The 21,044-nt window shown below is 40.8% G+C and overlaps 1 protein-coding gene across 1 annotated transcript in view; it reads right to left on the bottom strand.

Moving 5' to 3' along the window:
• Nucleotides 1-3,074: 3,074 nt before the first annotated feature.
• The window catches only part of LOC104967383 (guanine nucleotide-binding protein G(I)/G(S)/G(T) subunit beta-1-like), a gene marked incomplete at its 5' end in the record, with an annotated part of 50,884 nt that continues 32,914 nt past the window's right edge, over nt 3,075-21,044 (bottom strand). The window contains 2 exons of the mRNA XM_010796792.1: nt 3,075-3,158; nt 3,571-3,655. Of these exons, the coding sequence (XP_010795094.1) occupies nt 3,075-3,158; nt 3,571-3,655 (169 nt within the window). The remainder of the gene's footprint in view (nt 3,159-3,570; nt 3,656-21,044) is intronic.

Raw genomic sequence — 21,044 nt, 5'->3', positions numbered from 1 at the left:
CAAATCTGGCCCATGACCAAACTTTAAATCTATAAATATAACAGGGACTATACATCCAAGCTGGATAATGTGTGGGCTATTTCCAAGTGAATAAAAAAATACTAATATTCAGACAAACACAGGAATTAAAACATAAAAGGTCTGTCTCCGCTGCAACAATAAACAGGCTTTGGCCTCCATGTGCTGAGGCACTGCCCCTTGGTTGAACCTCATTGCCAGCCACTCTCCGGGTACGCCAGCTGTCAACAATGCTCCATTGTGCTCTTTTAATAGTGGAACTGTTTCCTAATGCACAGCATTGCAAACCAGGGAACTCTGGAGCGCACAAACAAATAAACAGCAGCCAGTGAGTGGCCCGAGTAGCACCACTTCACCCATCTCTGAAATGGAGCCATGAAACAGAGCCATGCTTTTTTTTTTTATTTGCTCTGAATGGCATCAGGTAATCTACCAAATGTTGCACCTCCGCCAATTGCAGAACAACAAAACAAAGACATAAAGCCTTACTAGTTCCACTAAAAATAGAAATCTGGCATTTTGTGTGAGATTCTACAAGAGGATTATCCAGAACATCTGTGACAGAGGCTTTACCTGTAGGTTAGCTTTGGGCTTGAGGACAGGTCTGCTGCTGGTCTGTCTGTGCTCTCCTGATGCTGAAGTGGTTTGTGTCAAGCTGCGCTGAGCTGCACTGTCCTTCCACTCTTCTATAGTACTCTATTAAAAGCAATATAACATCTGGTATAGGTGGGTGATGTGTAACAAGCAAAATCAACAGAATACATTAAAAGATATTTGAAGGCACTAGCCTCAATTTCAAGCAAGTCAAGTCAGTTTCATTTAAACAATCCCATATTTCAAATTTGCCTGAAAGGGTGTGAAATAGAAGCAATATGAATTAATTTGTTTCTGCCCATTTAGGGCTTGTCAAAAGAAAACAGTATATGGGCAAAACTCAGTATTAGACTATTTTTTATATAACAAAAAAATGTCTTGTTCAAATTAATGATCCCAGCGAATTGGAGTTGTAAATTGAACACATTTGATATTGAAGATGTTGTCTTCATTTATGTAATTAACTCTGCAATGTATTGCAAAACTGCATTGAACATCAGTTTGATTCGGAATATAATTTAAATCTTTGCGAACATTACAACAGCCAGGTGACCTTTTAATGAATAACAATTGTATTATCCTTTCTTAAATTAGAAATGATCACAAGTAGGTGTATTATTCAACATATTTTGTTAACGAAGTATTTGTGGCTTCAAAGTCCAAATGTGCTGGTTGTTGTGTCTCATATCAAAACTTGTTTCCAAAGTGAAATCTGGTAGATAATAACACTTGCTAGCCCTTAGCTTTAACATCCAGCACTAGCCATATTACTTGTTGCAACTGGATAGAAATGACTGACAGCCTTTGTGCCGTTGGTTGGTGTCCTTTACAGAAAATGTAGATGCCCAACTTACCGACTGGAATACAGTTTAGCTAGCACGTCCACGTGGTTGCTAACTAAGGTTTTCAATTTAGCCACCACGATATTTGTAATATATTTTTCCACATGTTCCAGACAAAAACGCTATAGTTACGTAAACATCCGTGTAAAAGCTCTGTGCGTTTTTCTGTAAGTTTCTCCTCCAATGTAACGCTACACACCTGTGCAAAACTACAAGAAGGTGGCCTACTGACAAAAACGATAGTCCTATTCCAGAATAAAGCGATAATCACTTCAATTATTATTATTAATCATCACAAGCAGGAAACTCAATTAAAGATCACGTACCTTCATTATGCATGAATGCCTCTCTATTGATTTATGTTTTGTTTCTCTTAAACCTTGTTTTTCATCTTAACTTGCATCAGTGAGAACGAACACTCTCATGGTGTGTTCAGTGAACGTCGGAACAACCGGACACGGCACGGGATCAAAACAGAAGGCCTAACCCTCAAGTCTTGATAATGAAACGTGTAACAAATGTGTGTAAATATCCGTCCAATAACAATGAATTATTCATTATGAACAATAATTATTCTTTATTGGTCATAATGACTAATCCTCACATGCTGGTAGTAGTTGTGTTTAAAACTAAGTCTCTGAACTAGATTAGCAGGACAATACATCGTGGATATGAACCCAATCCATAATTGCATATAACCAATCCAGGATCATCCATTCCCTATAAATGAGCTGTCAAACTTAAAGTGCTCCTCTGGGGCATAAGTTGTAGCATTTGGCATCACATACTGTATGAATATGAATTGCCAAGCTGCAGATACACTTATTAACATGAAATTGATCCTGAGTAAATATCTGACTTATAACAAGACAGCCAACAAAGCAGTTTGTGTTTATGGATGCAGCATTTATTCATTTTGGGATCAACACAAAGTACTTGAGCTTGGAGAAATGCAAGCATCATCGGCTGGCATCAATATCACACAAACAGGGGGATACCATGCAGCTGCCAATAAAAATCTTTGCTGAAAATTTAAATTGAATAAGCAAAGCAAAAATGATATAAGACTAAATAAATAGAACACATTTATATTGGACTAAAATAAATAATATTTTAGTCTGATGTGTTATAGGATAATCAAAATGTTGATTCCCTCTTTAATTTACAAAAGCATTTAATAAAATAAAAAAACAAATAAGAAAAACATCTGCTGTTTTATTTGTGATTATCGCCAGTTGCTGCCCAGGGGTTGAATGCTTCCCACATTTTAATTTACAACTGCATTATTTCACAGCACATTAATCTTTTGAGACGATAAACTAAAAGGATTTTGTTTGTTTTGGCATCCACAGCAAAAACCTGTGGATGCCACGAGAGGAGCCAGAAACAGAAACTAAATTGAACCACAAGGTGGGGCTAAAAGTGAGCTTCTGTTGTTCCCCAACCACCCTCTCTCACTATATCTCATTACAACATCACGTTCACTTATCCCCTCTTTGGTTCATTGTAATAACATGAGTAGACTACAAGTCAAAATTCTAGTGTGTACGGAGTGTTAAATAAACACTTAACCACAAAGGCAATCCATCATGCCCTAAATGAATGTACGCTTGATCTGTATCACTCCACTAAATTGAGCACTTTATCACTGAATGTGTCCCTATCATCCGTCACGATATAGACGTCCTTCTCGGCCTCTGCCTCCTGAAAATGAATGATTTGGGATGCCTTATTGAGACTCCGAGCCGTGCTCTCAATCTCTGCTGCACGAGGACTCTTTTTCCATTCATCCAACATGCAACAATTAGGCTACAGCAGGAGTTTTCCAACGCAAAAGAAACATTACAATGTAAAAGAACAAATTAATCCGGCTGAGAGAGCGTTTTGAATCAGAAGCAGAATGGGTAAAACATCACTCATTATGCTGGATAATCAATATTCCAACTTCTGCTGCACAATAAAGCGTTAGCCTAAACAGGAGGATAGTCAGTCCTTTGCGCAGCGTCTTTTCAAATTGTCATTAAATCCTTGAAGCATTCAACAGGCATACTGTACAGTTTTCCAAATGATGCTCTTAAATACATTTCTTATATTGACTTAAAAAAACGTGCCTTACCTGGTAATCTGTGTTCTGTCTGTTGTCCAGTTCGGAAATAAATTCTCTGTTAGTTTGGATCAGCTTTTCCGTGAGTGTCCGCTGCCTGCAGGAATACGTCGTTTTGCAAGAAAAACGTAATTGCAATGTAACTCAATTACCCCTTCTTTATAGTTCTCTGGATGTTGTTCCGTGCCTCCCTCCACACACCGAGGGAGAGAGATGTGCAGTACAACGCGTTACAGATCACACCAACAGCAGTCCAGTTAAATCTGATCTTTAGAGGATAGAATATGTTTCCGTAATGTGGGACATCAGCGCGCCCCGTGAATCAAAAAACATCCACATCCCAAATAGTTGGAAAAATAACCCTTTCCACTTTATCCCCCGAAGAAAGCAGTCCTTTTCACACTTTTAGTCCTTACTACTTACGTTGCCTTGATATCTGATAGGCCCACTGAACAGGAAGGTCTCTATATATTAGGCTTAATCTAACGAAGCCGCTGATGCTGCGTATCCTGCATCCCACTACCAGCCAGGGAAGAGTGCAATGAGAAAGACAGTCAGTGATTTCGCCTTGTGCTGTGTGCTGCTTCAATCAAACGGACCGGTGAAACACGCTCTGTCCAAAAATCTCCTCCTTCTGTATTCTCTTGTGGTGTAGATGTAGTCCTTTACGGTCGGGTAAACCCACTGCGGTCCGGTGGAAAGATGCAGAGCAGATTGAGGTGCAGGCGAAGTCTCGTCCCTTTTGCTTGTGCGCACACACTCACAGTCAGAGGGGATTTTTCTGTTGGTGCCTTCCTCACACCGCCTCTGACCAAACGTGAAAAAGAAGAATCCGGACTCCCGATGCATTTATATGAGCGACTGAAACTATAAAGGTTGTAAGGAGTGGACTGCGTTATTTTAATCATGTCAAAAGCTCATCTGACATAAAAAGGAACATGTAAACGAGATTCTTTAATACGACTGTACACTGCAAGGTTCAGCAGTGGTTAAACATAGTATTATGAGAAGACTTTGTTCTATCGCCAGCATTAATGCACAGTGAGGAGTTATGTGTTAATGTAGGCAGCACATCACTTTGATGCAACTCGCTGTAAGTAAATGTATTCATACCTGTTTACTGCAGCCTAGGGCTTGGTGAAAATGGAAATAATTGTTAATGTTTCTTCAACCCGGTCTACTGGGGATACAGCAGCAACATTTGGAGGGCATGCACAGACAGAGCAGCAACAAGGTGATCTCCATCCTCGACAGGTGAAAAGTACAACACAACCTCTATAGAGCACCCCCCCTGCTGACCTAATCGCCAATCAACAAACAGCCTATTGCCTTGAGTTGCACTTTTACATCTGTCAACATCTACTGGGATTCAATGGGTCAACAATAAGGTCAAACTGCTGCTCCATCTTGCCCTTTAACTGGTTGTGAGTCAAACTTTTCCTCTTCCCACATGTCTTATTGCCACATGTTCATTGTGCATTAGGAGGAGATGTGAGATGCAGCAACAAGGGATTGTATCACACCACATGTAGTAGAGGACATACATGTGTGGTTAAACACCAAACACTGTAGTCAAAGGTGAAGGTTGATGCAACATGTGAGAAAAATGTCTATAGACATTATCATCCTATCACAATTCTGCTCTCAGTACATCCGCCAATCATTCTGTCTTTACACTGGAGACACTCCAAAGAAATACTGGAAAGCAACCACATGTAACAATATTGCTCAACAGAGAATTGCTCAGAGAATCGGAGAATTGTGTCACGTAAAAGCCTGATGGGAGACTAACGTTGAGGGAGGCTTTTCCCATGATAGCAGACTGGGGATGTTTTATACCTCAGAAATCACCTGCAGCAACAGCACACCCAGGGCCATGTTAGCCGCAGGAATAACACTGAATGAAGGAATAGATGACACTGTTATATGCAAGTGTAACAGCACATTTTCTACATGCTGTCACTAATACATTTGCATACCATATAATGTATATTGATAAAAAATGGAAAGTGGAAAAGTGGAACTCAAAGATGTGGTACCCATAATCCACACTCTATTATATGTGGCCAGAATAAAAACGTAGCCTATTTGGATATTGGTGTAATGCAGCCAGAGTGCCCTGAAACAAACATAAAGCAACAGTATAACGAATATGTATTTGGCATTTTGCTATTCTCCAAAAGTGTGGTGAAATCACTGTTATTATCTTGCACATCAGGAGAGTGTCCTTGCTGACACAAAATACAAACATCTGAGAAATATATGCAGTCACTCAATAAGACAGAAAAAGAGTCATAGTGCTTTAAAAGATGTCAAGATGCAGCAGAAACAGAGATTGTTCTTTTTTTATGAGATGCATTTTAGCTGACTTGTCGAACACTGAAGCCCAATTTATCCAGAATGCAGCTTGGCCAGAGACAGTTTAGTCAGCGATTTGGGTGTGTAATGCTAGTAGTGGCTAACATATTGACCCGCTAGCTTCAACAGAGATGAAGAGCAGGTCTGCTTAACTCACTACCTCCAGAAATACTTATGCCTCAAACTTGTAGTCTTGATCCCCAACAGATGCTGACTCGTGTTTTGTCACTTGAGGCAATTTATGAGACTTCGCTCAGCTCCCTCAAACAGGTGCCAAATAATTATATTCATTCAACGTCTTCACATATGTACGAGTACACCGAATCATCTGTAAACAGACATTGAAGTAACAAGTCAGTGTTCAGATTTTAGTTGCTAAAAAATAATGCCTAAGGTACTGAGTGAAAATAAGTTAGGCAGGAGAGGAGCACTTAACTCTGTGTTTGACAGGAAGAAAAAGTTAATGTGCACACAAAAGCCAAGATGTTGACGTCACTGACAAATACATCTCATTCAAATGAAATAGAAAAAATATAAATATTTATTGCGAAGCAGTTAAACCTCCTTCTTCTCTGATAATAATAACAAAAAGATTAACAAAAGATTGTATTGACATTTTTGGATGTTGCATTCTATATGACATTAATATGTTACTGACCACTGGATGGCTTATGACCTAGGCTTCCCCTCAGATAAACCTTATGCTGACTGAACTGATTTTATTATTTTATTGATTTCTTTTAATGTATGGCTGGTGGGGATCTGACTTGAGACCCTTGAACCTTATGTGAGGCAGCCTATCATCTTCGGGGATTAATTTCCTAGGGCTACATTAAAAAACAAATGACTAACAGAAAAGCTTTTAAATCTTTTTTATATTGCCTTTTACTTTTATATTGTCTTTGTGTTGTGTCGTGTCATTCATGGTCTCTATCGATTGCTGAATCTATGTTTGAAAAAAATGCTCTGTTAATCAAATTCAGAGGTGTTGTGTTACGTTTCAAAACCAGTGCCTATAGGACATTGAAGCTCATACAGAATTAGATTCAAACTTGAATTAAATTCAATACTGAAGTCAGAAGATGTTTGAATAACGGTTTAATTGTGGATACAATAACCAATCCACACACTTCAAATTTAACAAGCAAGCCAGAAGTACAACACGTACAAAATAGAGGGAACTGTTCCCACACTCCCCATCAGTAGATATGAAAAGAAAAAATTCCAACATGTCATGCTCAAACAGTGAAGCCATAAAGGCAATTTCTATTATACAAAAGCTCAGTGTAAAACTCTTGTAGGACAGGTGCCTAATGGCTATCCTAACAGGACTGATTTGATGTGCAGTGTTGCAGATAAAAACTTTTATGCTATGGACTTATCTGATGTCCCATTTCAGGCTGAGTCAGAGAAGTGTGCATCTCCTAATGTGAAATAGGTCGCTAATGGGGCATGGAAAAAGACCCTTAAAATGTAGCGTGAAAATCTGACTTGTGGAACCGTCCCATTGACAGCTGCATAGTATTTGCTGAGGCACAATATGCCTGTAAATGCTTAACTATTGGGATGCAGTTGTGTAAAACAAGATGTAAAAATCCTCCATATAAAAATAAACATGTAGAATTCTAGCCATGCCATCCCAAAATCTGCCAATGTTTCTCAGCCATCTGTCATTAGTGAGGGTAAACTCTGCATGTCTTGATTTATGTTTGCATGGCAACGTCTGAATTGAAATTATAACCATATTTGAGTGAGAGCCATTTGGTAAATAAGCATCCCACTGACACTGCAATAGGCTTTATTGACAGAAGCCTTAAATCCCCAGGAGTTGCAGCAATGTGTGCGTGGGATGCAATGCTGAAAAGGCAGGACAAGGGTACAGTCACCTCACTACAAGGGTGCGTAATGCAACTCACAATGGATGACACATTTATGCTGAAGTCAGAGAGTGGGTGCATCCCTACTGGCTTATTGATTGAAGCAAGCTGGCGAGGTGCACTAACAGGGAATAAAATGCTCTGACAAATCAGAACATGGATAGTCAGCAATTTCTCTCATTAGCATTCAAAGCATTTTTCTATTGACAGCTGTTTTGGCATCGGTTCCCTTATTCATTTGTCAAGGTTCCTCTTCTATGAGTGTACTTGCGTGAACTCTGCAAACCAAAATAAAGGATCACCGGGAGTAAATATCTCCAATTATAATGTCAGTCTGATTTTGAGAGTCAAAGGCACTGAAAAACCTTTTTTTCCCCATCCAATTAGCTTCTAACGATGAGTGATGGGGTTGCATTTACACAAGATTACGGTTTCAATTACTTCACGTGAAAGATGTTCTGTATTTCTTGTCTGAAGTGGCTGTGGATAACCATTCTTTGAACAAACCAAGATTTAGAAACATTTGAATACAAATGTGATGTTGTTTGCTAATGATGCCAGACCATTGACGCATCTAATGTGATCAACCCACACACACACAATCCTGATGATGAGTTTTGAATTGGCAAACTAACAAAAAATAATAGCTGGTTAAGTTTTTGTTAAGTTTTGCTTGTGCTCAAACATTTAGACGTGAATATTTAATGTTTTAGAGAAATACTTCAAATTTGAAGGCTTTTTTTGTTGAGGCTTTGATGCTCATGTTGCCAACAAGTTTGCTGAAATGCAATGAAGTTGTTGGTTTTTATGTTGTATAAAGTCATACAATACCTTTTTGGTGCAAATACATGTCAATTCTGAAGTGCAATATACACAAATAAGTTTCCAACATTCGTCAAGCATCCATTTCTAGGGGATTAAATTGTAGCTGGAAGAGAGTCGAGGAGTTCAGTATGTGAAGCGGCACTGAAGCATATTTGTTATATGTATTAGATTATAATCTTGGTGCATGATCAAACGATAATGTAGAATGAAGCCAAGCAGCAGTGTGAAGCACAGATGGAAGATCCGCTTTCACTCACACAGGACCTTGACAGGGGGATAAAAACAAAACATGTATCTGCTGGCATACACATATGGACACACACATAATTACATGTACATAACGTGTAAAACCCTTAATTTAAACTGATGCCTGGATTGTAAACCCTTCACCTTGGCAGCAGCTAGTGTTAGAGATTGATTCACAACTTGTGGTTCAACACCTCTGTTTCCCCTGTGAGCCGATGCTGCTTCAAACTCTACAAGGTTGGCTGCTAAATATTCATTGCTCTGAATCAGTCCACTGCTGCACTGGAGCAGGTGTTTTGGCACAATGTCAGCGTGCACAGAAACACACTCCTACCACGTCACCTTACACCTCCAAAGGTCCTCTCGTATTGTGCATTGTGTGACCAAGTGCTTCTGTTCCTTCTGCATCCGCTAACAGGATAGATCTCCGTCCTCCCTCAGACCGACAGCAGGCTAATGGCTCTGGCTCTTTTCCAGTGACCAGAGAGAGATGGGAAGACATAACATGATGGATGAGAGAAAAAGAGAGAGTGGGTAATAAGGAATAAAGCAGCGTAGAAGGGTAGAGTGACATCAATCTGGAGCAGTAAGAACTGCTTTTCCATGTTAGTGTCAGAGCTAAGCCTATCCAAACAATAATTGTATATGACAGTTTTGAAAGCAATCATACAATTATATGCCATCTGGATGTGGATTGCATGTGCTACAGTGGATAGGCCTCAGCGAAGCCGCCTTTGAGTGCCTGCCTGATGGGGAAACCCAGGGTTACGTGCTTTGTTTGGATGATTTCGTCATTCGTAGCAAACCATTACACAGAGAGACAGAAGAGTGATATTGCACTTAGCTAAGGAGAATGTTTTCTTACTCATTCCAAGCAGGAGAAATGAGGGCAGGTTGGAGCATTTACGTGACAGTAATAGTTTGAGGAAAGACTCAAAATCACTGCTTGCTAGGCATTTGGCTCTCAATTACAGGGTATGCCCTGAAATGTACATAAACACGAGAACCCTCAGAACTGCTTGTGTGAAAAAGCAAGATCAAATGCTGATCCCTTGGAAAATAGAGCAGCAAATGAAGCATGCTTATTCCTGTCCACCTTCTATCACCACGATGTAGCATGAATTTCCTTAGCCGCACTTTCAGGAATAATTTATCCGTCAGACCGTGCATCTTTGACCTGAAATAAGGAAAGTCAGTTTGAATTTGTAAAGATTCACCTGCAGGCCACACACACACACACACACACACACACACACACACACACACACACACACACACACACACACACACACACACACACACACACACAATCCTGTCTTATCTTCATTTCCCTCCGCTCAGGAGTAATCTGGTCCATGTGTCAATCACCAGTCCTGACTTTATTAGGGGTTAAATAACTCTCCTCCCTTTAGAATTGACTATACATTGGCAGAGTGTATTTTTGTAATCAGGAGACTATCATAGCCCCTGGCACACTGGGACTGTCAGTACATGACCTCTATAAACAGGGGGGATGAGAAAGTCCATTTCAGATCAGCTATTAAGTAAATAAACTGTCTCTCAAGAACAGGTGCTCCTGCTGGGAAAGAGGAAAATGAAGTGAAGGCTATTATTCCAATAGCTCAAAAATACCTTAGCACTTGACAAAAGCCCATATGCTGTAAAAGCTCTTTTGAGAGGCAAAAGGCCCTTTTATCCTATGTCCAAGGTGAAGATATGATACAGGAGTGAAGAAGCGCCACCATTTAATAGGTGCCCTTCCTTTACTCCCCCGACTGCCAGATAGTGCCCTTGTGAACCAGTTTAGTGGGATTAGCAGGGCCCTTGACTGGACTCATTCTCTGCAGAACCCCTGGGTGAACTTCTGCTCCAGTAGGTCTTGAGAGACAGCTCACCTTCAGGCCTTACCAGGGATTAATTGCGTCCACTGAATCCGTGCCCTTTTCAAAATCCAGCAGGGTGCTGTCAGATGAGAACGGCAGGAGACGCTCTTGGATGTTCCAACGACTAGTTTTAGGCCCTCATCCTCTGGAGAGAATAGCAACAGACGACCAAACAAAAGAGTCATTTTCAATTCCAGTCAGGTTTTGTTGTTATCCTCCTTCTGGCTTCTTTCTGTCGTCAGGTGGATTCCTTCCTTCCCAATGTTGACATTAGCATTGGAGCATTTTTGACCAGCACTCACCAGGAGCATGCCAGGTAGATTAAATCACCTGACCCCTACTTGGTCTCTCTGCATCCTTTTAGGAATTTCCGACAGGTGCGCATTGCCCGTCCCCATTGCCTCTGCCAAGAAGTTGTGTTTTTCTGAGATTGAGATGCAGCTAGAGCCGCGATGTAACGCTAGACCTCCCTCACATCACCTCTGTATAACATACACACTGCAGCCACAGTTCAGAAACAGCAGGAACTCTGGTATTGAAATGAATAAATGTATTAAATACATCATGTATAACTTGTAAATGGGTCTTACATTTTTGTAACACTAGGTTTATTTTGAAAGCCTCATGTAGCAATGTTCACAATAATATTTTATTTATTTTGAAATGTTAAAGGTCACCTATTGTGCAAAATCCACTTTTTCATGTCCTTAATACATAAACATGTGTCCCCTCTTTGTAAAGAGATTCTGAAAGTTTCAGGAAAAAAGATTCTCCCACTTTTTGTCCAGATCCATTTATATAAAAACCTGTCGGAAAACGAGCTGATCAGATTTTGGCCACTTTATGATGTCATAATGTTTTTCTGGCTTGTGTAACCATTAGCCAATAACCAACCAAGGTAACACCCGCCCACCTTATCACCTGAATCTCCTCCTAGAGCACCAATAGCCGCTTTCACACCAGGTACTTTGCCGTACTTAGTTCCCAGCACTTAGTTCTCCCATGGAACTAAAGAGCAGATCGCGTTCACACCGGAATAAGTCCCTGAGGGAAGATTACGCAAATGAAGCCGCTGACGTCACTTCTTCTTCTTCTGCTTACTGCTTTACTGGCAGGCCGCAAACAACTTCACGGCGTATACTGCCACCCAAAGTCCCCGGCCGGAAGTCCCCGGAGTTGGGGACTGAAGCCTTCCGAGTAAATCGCCAGAACGTCGACACCTCCTCATCACTCCACCGCTCCCATGTTTTTTTTTGTGTTGCCATAAGTTAGTCTCTCTCCGTTGGTGTGCTGGGCTAATGCTAATGCTAATAATGCCAGCAAATACAATGGTGGCTTCACAAAACTTTTCAAAGTTTTACGGGGCGTGGTTTGCAATTTGCCCAGCCAATCAGAAATTGGAACTTTTTCTCCCTAGGAAAGTACCTGCTCTCTTCAGAGACATGTTTTGTATATATCTGAGACCTATAATATTTTAAGGAAAAACAGTATAATAGGGGACCTTTAAATGCAATCAGAATAAGAGAGTTTAAGAAAAAAGTAGAATGTAATTGTGGTCAGTTGAAATCTCTGGATGCCTTAAATTAGATTCTGGTCTTTTGAAGAGCTATAGGCCTACCTGGAACAAAATGTATTTTGCTCCCTTACATCTACATATTGAAGTTTCTTCCCTTCTTTAAAATGCAGTGCTTACAAATACCGTCAATGTAAAACAAACCTGTTCAGCTTCAAAGCTCATGTTAAATGCATGCTCATGCTTAAAACATAAACCCAGCTAGCGGCGAGGCATCAGTGACGCATTAGAGGACAGCTAGTTGTAATTATGGATGTGGGTTGTAAAGAATACTGCCAAAATCTGTTTATACTGTACATGCTCACCAGGAGTAATTACACAATCACAGAGGCCATGTTCGCTCCATCTAAGAAAGGAAGATTCATGATTCCTTAGTGACTCACACTTTACTGAGTCAAGACTTTGGCTGTATTAGGAGATATTAAAAATAATGGAGGATGTTACAACCTCCTTTCAATATTTATGGAACAATTATATAATCTTTCAGCTTTACCAGCGTTTTTAAATCAACTGTTAGCTGTTAGAAACAGCTGCTTAAAATTGCATTGGGATGTTTGATGCCTCCATTTTCAGTGGTAATCCATAACCACATGTAGCTTTTCATTCTTCTGTAGCTCCTGTAGCTTAAACAGATGTTAAGAATGTTATAATATTCTGAGACTTTTATGAGAAGATTGACACCACAACATACCAAATAAACACAAGAGATCTCCTCATCTCACGCTCAGAAGTAAAGTGAATACATGTCGAGCAGCTCTTAACTTTTCAAAATAACAATGTGTTTTTCTGTCTTGTCTTCTTCCTTGTTGTGTTTAGAAGGTTTAGAACAAGGTTATCCATATTTCAAGTGTGCTAAATAACGGATTAATTTCTCCTCCCCAGTCCAGCATCAGGCAGGAGCAGCGAGGCAGTCTCCATTCCTCGCTGTCACATGCTGCAACCGAGGAGCCATCACATGCCCAGAGGACAACACAAAGCAGCTGACTCCAGCCATATGTCTATTGACCCACACTTTGAACATCTCGCTTTGTGCTAATTTCTAAACTTGGTTTCCCTGTCCCTTTTTAGCCTCTGTTTTCATGCTTCCAGACCCCCACTCTCTATCCAACCAACCTGCTAGGACAGGAGCAGCAGCTGTGTACCTCGCCAGCGCTGGTCACCAAAATCAGCAAAGCACGCCTGCCAAAAAAGAGCCATCGATTTGTGCTGTGGCTGTGAGCTACGCTAAGCTCGGTCCCAGGTCACAGCTCAACAGCTCAACGTCTCTCTTTGGTTCTCTTTCACAGCAGACTAAACCGGGAAGCAAAATGGCAGCCGGCCCACCCCAAGCTTTTTTACCCAGATACTCCATCAAAGTGTGCTGTGGTAAGGAGACAGGGTTAATGCCAAGCCACGTCACAGGTGCCTATTTATTAGGTTGATTATCAAGTGTCCCAGCAACAGCCACTGAATAGGCATGGGTATCCTTTTCATTGTTTGGCATACATGACTGTGCTCTTTCAGCAGCACTGATTTTAGCATATTCCTCCCATTTGAACGAGGCAGTTCATTCATCTATCAGCTCCGGCTTAACACAACCGCTCTCTCTCTCCACATCTCGCCGGGCTCATTGTTGTGTTTGGGACAGTGATTACTCCGGAGAGGCCGTGGATTAATCAGACGGTGGAGAGCGCATTGATCTTCAGTCCAATCCATCAGATATTGGCACCCTGCTCGATGGGGGGGGGGGAGAAGTGCATCATGAAAATCAATCCCATAAGGTCGGGGGGGTACCAGTTTGGGAAACAGGTTATAATTGAGGAGATTGTGTTACATAGGCCTACAACCATCACGTGGCCTTGTTTGAGAAAGACATGCATTTGACAATTTGACAGACTTAGAATAAAGTGAAAATACGGTTTTGAATTTAAACACTTTAAATACTTGACGTGTATTATAACATTTCCTTTATGTACATGTTTACATCAAAGCAGGGAGAGAAAGACACATTTTTCACACTTTCCCTTCTTCCCTTCCTTAAAAATAATACAGCCAAAGCCGTACATCACCATCATAATAGTTTATTTATTATAATCCAACTTTTCCTTTTTAGCAGCAGTGCAATTTATTCTCTTCTAGATGTATTTTCCCCACAGTTTGTAATATAATAGTCTTTGAACTAGGCAGTGATTTATTGCATTGGAAAACAACCCCACTGTGACTCGGGTAGTAAAACTACCAATATGCCATGGAGGATATAACTAATTATATTGTTGTGTGATTTGAGATTGACCTCCCACATTCCTGCTGATCCCACTTGTGATTGTCAGTATATTGGCCCGAACAGCAGCTCAGGATGCTGCACATGAGCATCCCAGTGCAAACACACGGCTGAATATTGATGAACATTGCACCCCAGCAAGAAGAGGCAGGCTGAATAGAGGCGAACCCCATACTGTGCATTATTTGCTGAGTGACACTTTTTAACACTGAATACATCTCTATGTTACAACAGCACCAGTTATGCAGTAACAAAGGAGTTCCAATGCCTTAGAGTCGTGCATTGGCTGCAGATAGACCGGCTGGGGTGTAAATATATAACACCTGAAACATCAGCATGCATTATCATATTGATTGGAAATTATTTTGGGGCAGATACAGGCACACATATGTGTATGTTGTCCAGAGTTTATAGCTTGCAGAGCTGTTTTGGGAGATTCTCCTTGTTTGTTTCCTGTCACAGGTGAATTATTTAGTCAAGCATCCATATCTTTGATTTGATCCCCATGCCAACAAACATAATGATGCGCTCCACCATAATCACCCGTGACTCTTTTTGTGGTACACAGTAGCAGGTAAACACATCCAATCTTCTACTTGACTTTCAGCATTTAATATGTAGTCAACATGTATGCAAATCAGTATCTGAAAACATGTGGGTGAACCTTTTTTGTTCTTACTCAATACTATATTTAAAGGATGACACAACATTTTGGGTGAGAAACAACAATTAAATGATAGGCTTTTGATTAATTTTCCTGCCTGACTCACAGCACTGTTGCATAGCAGAGGGAGGAGGAAGAGGAGAGAAGCTCGTCTCATCGGAGCATGACACACACTGCCCTCCTGAAAGGCTCCGAAGTGACTGACACCTCTCTCATCTTTGCCACTCCAATTAGCTCGGTGACAGGGGCATGTGAAAAAAAGAAGAGACAATTATTTTATGTCCCCTCTCCTGCCTCTGTCCTCTCACCATCCTCCCTGTGTCTTTATCCCATCCCTCTGCTACCTATCCTTTCCTCCTAATTGTTCAACTCTTCCCCCCCCCCATTTTCCATTCATAGCTTGACAGGCTTCTCATTGTCTCCTCAAAGCATACCCTCTCTCTCTGTCTCCTTATCCATCCCCTCTTTCTCTGTTTCGCTGCAGCATGCCTACAGTTGGGGATGAAGCGGAGAGGAAAAGAGGGAACATGTCACTCAGACTGTGAGGCGTCCTCCTGTTTTCCACTCAGACCCACTGAGCGAAATCACTGTCAGGCCTACCTCTGATGTAACTCCACTATTATAGTAAGCCTCGACAATCCACAAAACATGTCCTGTGTGGGATGCTTGACCACACCTTTGTCGAATTACGGAGGCAAACTGGATGAATTCTCCATTTATTAGTCACTAGAGTTAAATGTTTTGGGTACTTAATATGCACCCTGGGTTATTTAAAACACTGATGTCACTGCAGGTTTCAGGGTGGGTCTGCCTGACTGGATGTTTAATGGTGAAAGTTTGCCACCTGCTGGTTATGATCATCACCTTCTCTGATGTCCTTCATCAAAGCTCTCTCTGATGATTCCCCTAGGAAAATAGTCTCCCCCTCCTGACATTTAGTGAGGCCAAATGTACACAATAAGCATTTTAGTCTGTTAAGGTCAAAAGGAAATTCTTGACATCAGACTAAAAGGATCAAATTAAAATGCCCACGCTGTCCAGAAACACAGTTTACATTTTGAAAGGGCTTCAGGCATAAACATGCTTAACATCCTCTGTGTCATTCCGTTTTTGGTCACTGACAGAGAATAGGTCGTCTTTCAAATGCCTTAAGTTCAAGCCATGTATTCATTAACAACACAATGAATATCTGCCAACTGCAATGCAACACACAGTTACTTACATTACTGACTAATACTCCTAAATAGCTACTAATTCACTTGCGAATAGGAGTCAACAAAAACATGGTAGAGATTGCAATTTTAGCATATAGCGAAGGGAGTGTGGTAAGTTTAAAAAACAAGACAATGAAATACTAAAGACACATCAGCATTAGCATTGGATACAACAGCAGATTTGACAGGGAAAGTTAAGAAGACTTATTAGAGACTTAAGACAACTTCCAACATGTTAATTCATCTTTTAATTACAGCATTGTTTTTGTCTGGTTGACAGCTGTTTTCTGTGGGAATGAACCCGCTGTACTCTTACTGCAGAGTACTGAACTGCAGACAAAGTTGGCCACAAACAGCTAACAGCTGGTAAACAGAATAGTGCTGCAGTTTGAAGCTTAAAAGCCAGATGTGTTCCTCATAGTTAACAGTTAGTGGAGCCCAAAACACAGACTTATAATAATAGTAAATATACTATACTTATTCCTGTTTGCAAACATGGTTCCCAAAAGGTTTTTCTTACTTTTCTTCCTGCGACACAGAAGTGGCTAAATGAATCCCTTCCTGCAGGTTTAAATATAAAGCTTTTAGACAAGGCAGGTAATTACATAGCTATTTTAAGCTTAATTAATGAATTGCGACCTATGACACCCTGTAAAAAGTGATTATATTAGGAGAAATTGCTAACATTAAATCTTACGTGAGGATGTATGGAGGTCACATCTCATCAAAGCATAGCAAAGACATGATGAGATCAATTTGAGAAAACGTATGCCATGCGATACAGTTAACGACAATACATCAGCACATACGACCAGTGGACATAGTTAGGTTTTATTATACTGGCATACATCAATGCCTCTGATCAACAGGAACTATAACTCAGCCAGGAGAAGTAGACTTTATAAGACACTTGCTGATCCATCATGACTAATGCTCAAGTGTCCTTGATCTTTATCTTCGTATTTTAAGTAAAGAAAAATGGTCATTAATCATTTCTCCATTACTGAAACTGTCATTCAATAATAGCTGTACAAGTCAAATGTTTTACTGACCATCACTTTGGCTAGGGCGGAAAGAAAGCGTAAAGGGCAGAAAGAGTGTTTTAGCATGAAGGGCAGGCACTTCATCAGACTTTCTCCACTGGAAGGAAACCCTCGAGAGACCCCCAAAAGGGCACTTTGACCACTTATACCAGTTGGGGGCACCGGGGGTGTGGTTGCCCTTACCAACTACCATAAGTCGACCAGTGCTGTAGAAGCCTGACAATGTGATCACTTTATATTTTTTGCAAGAAAATTTCCCCCCCAAAAAACTGGTTTGATTTTTCTTTTTGAATGTGTCATGGCACCATTTATTTATTAAAGTTATGCATAACCTTCCAACTTGATCATTGTACATATGTTGAACTTCATGACATTATTAGAATATCAGGCAGTCAGATCAGCAATGCCAACAGCAGCGGAAAGAAGCAGCATTTCTGTCAGGAGCTGATACAGAATGAGCAGGAGCGCTCATTGTAGAAGAAGGGGAACGGGGCAAAATACCCAAGAGATGAGGAAGCATGACATATAGAGTGTGGGAGGGGATGAATAAGCATGAAAGCTACTGGGCTGGGAGGAAAAATAAAGGAGAAGAATGACACCCATAAGTGTATACAGGGAAAAGAAGAGGGAGAATCACACGCAGAGGAGAAGAGGAGCAGATGAGAGGCAAAGTGCCCCTCACAGTGAGGAGGATGAGGAGGAAGGAGGAAGGAGGCAGCACGAAAATGCAACAGGACCAGATCAGAGCCTTCAGACTCTTCATTCTAGTTAACACCACCTAGAATTTATCTGAAATTCTAGATTATAACACAATTCAAGAGGTTTTTTTTAACACAATGGGATCTATCCATCACCAGTGCAACTCTGGCCTCTATCAGTCTGAATATATTCCCGCCACTTCGTCAGGGTACGCTAGGCTACTAGGCTAGCGTGCTTGTATGCTAGCGTGCACCCAACACTCACACTAACCCTGTATGACTGAAGCAGGAAAAGCAGCCAAAAAGGTAACACCATGGCCAAAAGCATGCAAGCAATGTGGGAAACACTTTAAAAAAAAAACGAAAAGAAAGAAAATAAATACATCTTGGGATAAAAAAAATCTTAATACATTATCTTAAAATTTTCCTTTTCTTGTTTTGTGTTTCATATATATATATTCTAAACACACATCTTTGTACATTTTGGTATCAGTTCTGTTTCTTGCAGGGAGGTCCGGGGGAAATGGGTGTTAGGTGGTGGAAGGGTGAGGTTTTTGGGGGCAATCCCACTTTCCTGATTGCCTTGTGCTGNGCCTCTCATATGACGCACACCTGCACACTTGCTAGCCTGTTCCACTCTTCGTTTTCCGAATGCCAAGAAGGATTCTTGCCTAGCTTCTGAAGGAAGTGACTCAGGTCACTTCCTTCAGAAGCTAGGCAAGAATCCTTCTTGGCATTCGGAAAACGAAGAGTGGAACAGGCTAGCAAGTGTGCAGGTGTGCGTCATATGAGAGGCCCCGCGTTACATTTTCCCCCACAGATTTGGGGAAATTGGTCCGTGCGCAAAGCGTTGTGGGGATTTGAAGGACGCGAAGTCTACCCATGTGCAGCCTCGAAATTACCCCCAAACCAAGGACGCGGCCTCGGTGGAATTCCAAATATGCTGGAGATTGGAACAGTCCTTCGGCGGCACTCAATGACGCAGCATCCTTGAAATATTGGCTTGGAAGACAGTTTCCTCGAGATTGAGTAACGGCCAGAGTGACAGTTACTTGTCCTTCACACACGCTCATACTGCAGGAGCTTGGGATGATTTATGCCTGATTAACCCCTCCTACAATACGAGTGCAACTCCTTGGTCCGTACCAATATTCTGCCGAGATTAATGATGGGGCCTCCCTGATTCATTTGAAATATGTTTAGGAGTGAAAATATGGATGTTTGAGATTAGAGAAAATAACATTTTGGAAGTTGGTCAGCATGTGAGTAGTGCAACCATATTTCAAAATTGGTTAGGATTTAAAAACTCCTGTAGTCTGAGCAAGGCTTTAAGGAAGTCTCTTTCCCTGTGAGTGGAGGGGAGCAGCGCCGGCGTGCTCTGCATCTGTCCCACTTCATTTAGCCAGCCGTCGCTGCAGCATGCTCACACTCATCATGACTGAATACTCACAAATAGCGTAGATTAAATATGGCACTTTAAAAGAAATGAGGCTATTTTTTCTGCCAGCTGAGCTGGCTTCCTGTTTTCTTCCGTGCCTCCATAGGTCACGTTTAACATATTCATTGTGCTAATATAGCTGGTTTAGTTGTTTGCTCAAGGTTACACCAACAATGTCCATGGCATGATAGACACAGCATGCTAACGCCACTTAGTTATTATCTTTCCTGCCTCCACCTTTCCCATTTCCACTCCTTCTTTGCATTACCGGGCAGTATTCAAGGTTGTGTATTTCAGGCACATCTTTGGAGGGCTACAGTGAAGTGGGTAAAAAATGTCCTTCACTTCTACCTGTGTGTGTGTACATTATGCTTTACCTAGGTACTTTATCTTGCCTAATTACTGCCTATTAAGCTCTCAGAACAGACATTATACGCACAGCATGAGAGCTGTTTAAACTGAAATGTGGGCAGTGATTCAGGGGTTTTTGGTGGCTTATGATGATGTCACTGATCTATGTCAGTTAACCTGATTAACAAATCCAAAGTGGACCTTAATGTGCAATTTTTTATTTGACCTTAGAAGCTTAATTTAGAAGACTACCATTACTTAGTACTACTTATCTCTAGCCATCTTTCTAGTTACCTTTGGCCTTTTGCATGCACAACATTTCGACTGAGGGGAATGAGGAAATATTACAGTCGATTAAAACTCCCATAGATCATCATTGATTTGGAAATCTAAAATCTGAAATTGATTCACAGTCAGTTACAAGAAAAATGGTGTTGCTAAGATGCTGCAGGAAAGCACAACTCCTAGGTACCCTTTCAGGGGTCAAAGTCCGTTCAAACTCGTTGACATTCTGCAAGCCTTTTCTGTACTATTCTTCTGTATTCAATGTATATTTAAACCTTAGAAGCAGGGAAAAGCAATTAAACGTGTAATTATATCTGTCACGGCATGCTGTGAACTGCTGTGTCGAGTCATTTTATAGCAAAACAAGAAAAGAAAAGAAAGGATCACAATGAAAAATAATAGTTTTAATAAGTACAAGCTTAGCTGCTACGACTTGAGATATATTATCCATGCCCTATTATTTCCATTATCCTGATTGTTACTCAGTACAACTATTCAAAGAGTGTAAAATAACACTCAGTCCACTATATTTAGCATACCTTTTTAAAATCCAAAGCAATCCAATACAACAGATCAGCCATACATTATATAAATAATCTTTAGCTTGGATTTCATTAAGAGTCAGAAATGTATTACATTGGATATTTGTTTATTATCGGAGATGGTGTTTGCATTTTGTTGGACTAGATTGCATTTAAGAGGTGTTTTATAAAGTCTTTCCCACCCTGTTCCCAAACATCAGGGGGAAGAATAGCCCATTAGAATACCTTG

This window comes from Notothenia coriiceps, unplaced genomic scaffold (assembly GCF_000735185.1).
Source record: "Notothenia coriiceps isolate Sejong01 unplaced genomic scaffold, NC01 NC01_scaffold00037250, whole genome shotgun sequence".
Lineage (NCBI taxonomy): Eukaryota > Metazoa > Chordata > Actinopteri > Perciformes > Nototheniidae > Notothenia > Notothenia coriiceps.
Note: the sequence above shows the minus strand (reverse complement) of the source record. Positions and strands in the feature narration are given on the sequence as shown.